Below are 2,637 nucleotides of genomic sequence, written 5' to 3'. Positions count from 1 at the left end.
CTCTTGCAGAGGTTGTTGGGGCCAGGAGTGAGGAAGACTGGAAAGATCCAGGCTATCGAAGAGGCGAAATGATTGCAAATTTGGAGAAATTTTTACCTAACGTTTACTTATTTACTGACTTGATCACCGGTACTGCTTGAAGCTACAATGTTTATGACAGATTTTTTTCCTTCAAAACTCTTAGATTTGCATTTAATAGAAGAATAAGTTCAAGTCTTCAAGGTCATTTCAAAACTGTTTTTAATGCTTATATTAGAATGGAATAAGTGACAAATAAAGTTATTTTCACGTTTATTTTTATCATTTGCAAAAGAAAATACATAAAACAATGGCAGTTGGCTTTGCTAAATTAAAATAAAATGATCTCGAGTAGAAAAACGTAAAAAAAAAATGAATCAAGGTAAGTAGAAATGGTAGCAAACAATCGATAATAAATAACTTTCCTAACATTAACAAAGCAAAATAAAATGGACCAAATGCTTTTGACACTACTGGATTTTTTTAAAATTTTAATTTTTTTAAACAAACATTTGCAAAGAGCTTAAGGATTATAAGTGGCCGTGTTTAAAACAACAACAACAACAACAACAACACAAAACTGGTCTGCAATTGGCAGTTGAGTTTGTCCTGGAGCCGCAGCGGGAGCGGCTGATAAAGTGCGTGCGCCAAGTTTCCTAAAAGACGCCAACATTATCGCGATCCGACATACATACTGGGTATGTTTATACAGTATATAAACCTAAGAGTTCCCTGTTTTCTAACGTTCCATAGTCAAAAGTTATTCACTTTGGAGCCATTAACTTTGCGTTTCATGATACATTTTGAGAAAATACTTCGGAATACCAATTCTCCCACACGTGAGTGCGCGCAACACACAGGGATGAATGCCCAGGGCATAAAATAAATTAAAACACAAACCAGCGACAGAGAAGAAAATGCGACGTTTTAGCAGCGTATTGGCAGCAGGGAACTAGAGTAATGATGCCATATTTGGGTACATAGAATTATACCTTATCTAGCTACGGGGGGAGAAGGTGGGAGGAAAGAACAGAACTTCAACAGCAAGTTTTCATCACTATGGACCATAGGAAGTTTGAAATAGCGGCGGCTTTTGCAAGCCATCAAATATAGCTGCCATGTGAAGCCAAGTCGTTGCTAAACAACGACAATCGCAGAGCAAAAATTAAAAGGGTGCGGGGATCTTTAACCGCGGGGCTTCCCGCGCATTGGGCAAGGGCGGTTTAGTTTCTGTCTCAGTTTTCAGGTTTCTGTCACCTTCCTAACTTGCCTCATCTGAGTCACTGTAATGGGAATGGGGGGAAAACTCCCCGTCGCTTCTGTGGGACCGGGGCGAAGTTTTGCTACTTTCTTCCTGCACCGGCTGCAGGATGCCCCCCGGCAGGGAAGGCGACAGGTTCTTTTGCGCCATCATCGCCGTCAGGGCGCTGTCCTCGAAAGTCGAGAAGTGCAGAGCGTCCAGCTGCACCGAGTATCCTCCCGCGGAGGCTGGGGCCGAAAAGCGAGTCCGGCAACTTCCAGGCGGCGTCGGCCGCTGGCCCCCTCCCGAGGCTGGCTGGGCCCCCGCTGCGGTCGCGGTGCCCGCGCTGCCTTCGTAGGGGGCGGCGGCGCGAAGGTGGTGATGGTCGCTCTTGCAGGATGCTGGCGGCGGTGGCGGTTGCTCCCCGCCGCTGGGCGTTTGTAGCAGCTCGGACAAGGCGTTGATGTAGATCTGGGCCATCTGCAGGGTCTCGTATTTGGACAGCTTCTTGTCGTTGTTGAAGGACGGGATAACGTTGCGCAGCTGGTCGAAGGCGTGGTTCAGCCCGTGCATCCTGCGTCGCTCCCTGGCGTTGGCAGCCAGGCGCCTTTGCTTCTGCACCCCGTTCACCTGTTTGCTGGAAGGGGCGCGCTGGCGGCTGCAGCCCAGCTCGTCCACTACCACCCCGCCTTTCAGCTTGCACAGCTGTTCCCGCACTTTCACTGGCCCAGGACTCTTGCTGCTGCTACCGCCGCCGCCGCCGCTCCTCCTCACCAGCTCCCCCCGGCCGTCCGCCTCCTCCCGGGGCGCCGCAGCCTCAGAGGCACCCAGCTCGGGGGAATGCAGCAAGTACTGGGCGGCGCGTGCCGTGCAGATGCCCTGCAAAGTAGGAGCCAGCCAGGCGCGTGGGTCGGTGCCGTCCAGGAGGGACAGCTCGGCCGGGTAGACGGGATGCTCTCTCGTCTGCAGGGTCGCAGGTGGCTGTGGCGGCGGCGGCTGCGGCAGGGGGTGAGGCTGGGGATGGCGATGGTGGTCTCCCAACTCCTTCACTTCAGCCCACTCCTCTGCGTGCAGCAGGCGGGACATTGCACCTCAGAGGCTCGGAGGCGCAGAGTCAGATGAGGTACTGGCAAACCAGCTCAACTACAACAAAAACCCTTCCTGGGTCTCTACTGCAATGTCTTATTTTTTTTTCTCCTCGACCCTCCCCCACCCACACGGAGATCACACACCAGGTCGCGTGCAACGAAGCTTCTCCGGTTGCTGAAGGCGCTGCGCCCCTTTAAAAAGCGGCACGCGCCAGTGTGTCTCCCCCCCTCCCCCCACCCCCCGCTCCTCTCCCAGCCCCCTCCTCGCGCCGGTCGCGTGTCTGCTCAGCC

General features: G+C 52.3%; 1 protein-coding gene across 1 annotated transcript; it reads right to left on the bottom strand.

Annotated features, from left to right (window-relative positions):
- Positions 1 to 1,279: 1,279 nt before the first annotated feature.
- Positions 1,280 to 2,344, bottom strand: ATOH1 (atonal bHLH transcription factor 1). The gene has a single exon (XM_032398659.1). The coding sequence runs from the start codon at positions 2,342 to 2,344 to the stop codon at positions 1,280 to 1,282; it is 1,065 nt and encodes a 354-aa protein (XP_032254550.1).
- Between the last annotated feature and the right edge of the window lie 293 nt (positions 2,345 to 2,637).

Source organism: Phoca vitulina, unplaced genomic scaffold (genome assembly GCF_004348235.1).
Source record: "Phoca vitulina isolate PV1807 unplaced genomic scaffold, GSC_HSeal_1.0 scaffold3, whole genome shotgun sequence".
NCBI lineage: Eukaryota > Metazoa > Chordata > Mammalia > Carnivora > Phocidae > Phoca > Phoca vitulina.
The sequence above is the reverse complement of the archived record's forward strand: the minus strand, read 5'-3'. Positions and strand labels throughout refer to the sequence as shown.

Excerpts from the sequence above, each read along its gene's own strand:
- ATOH1 (XM_032398659.1), bottom strand. The coding sequence starts at position 2,344 with ATGTCCCGCCTGCTGCACGCAGAGGAGTGGGCTGAAGTGAAGGAGTTG.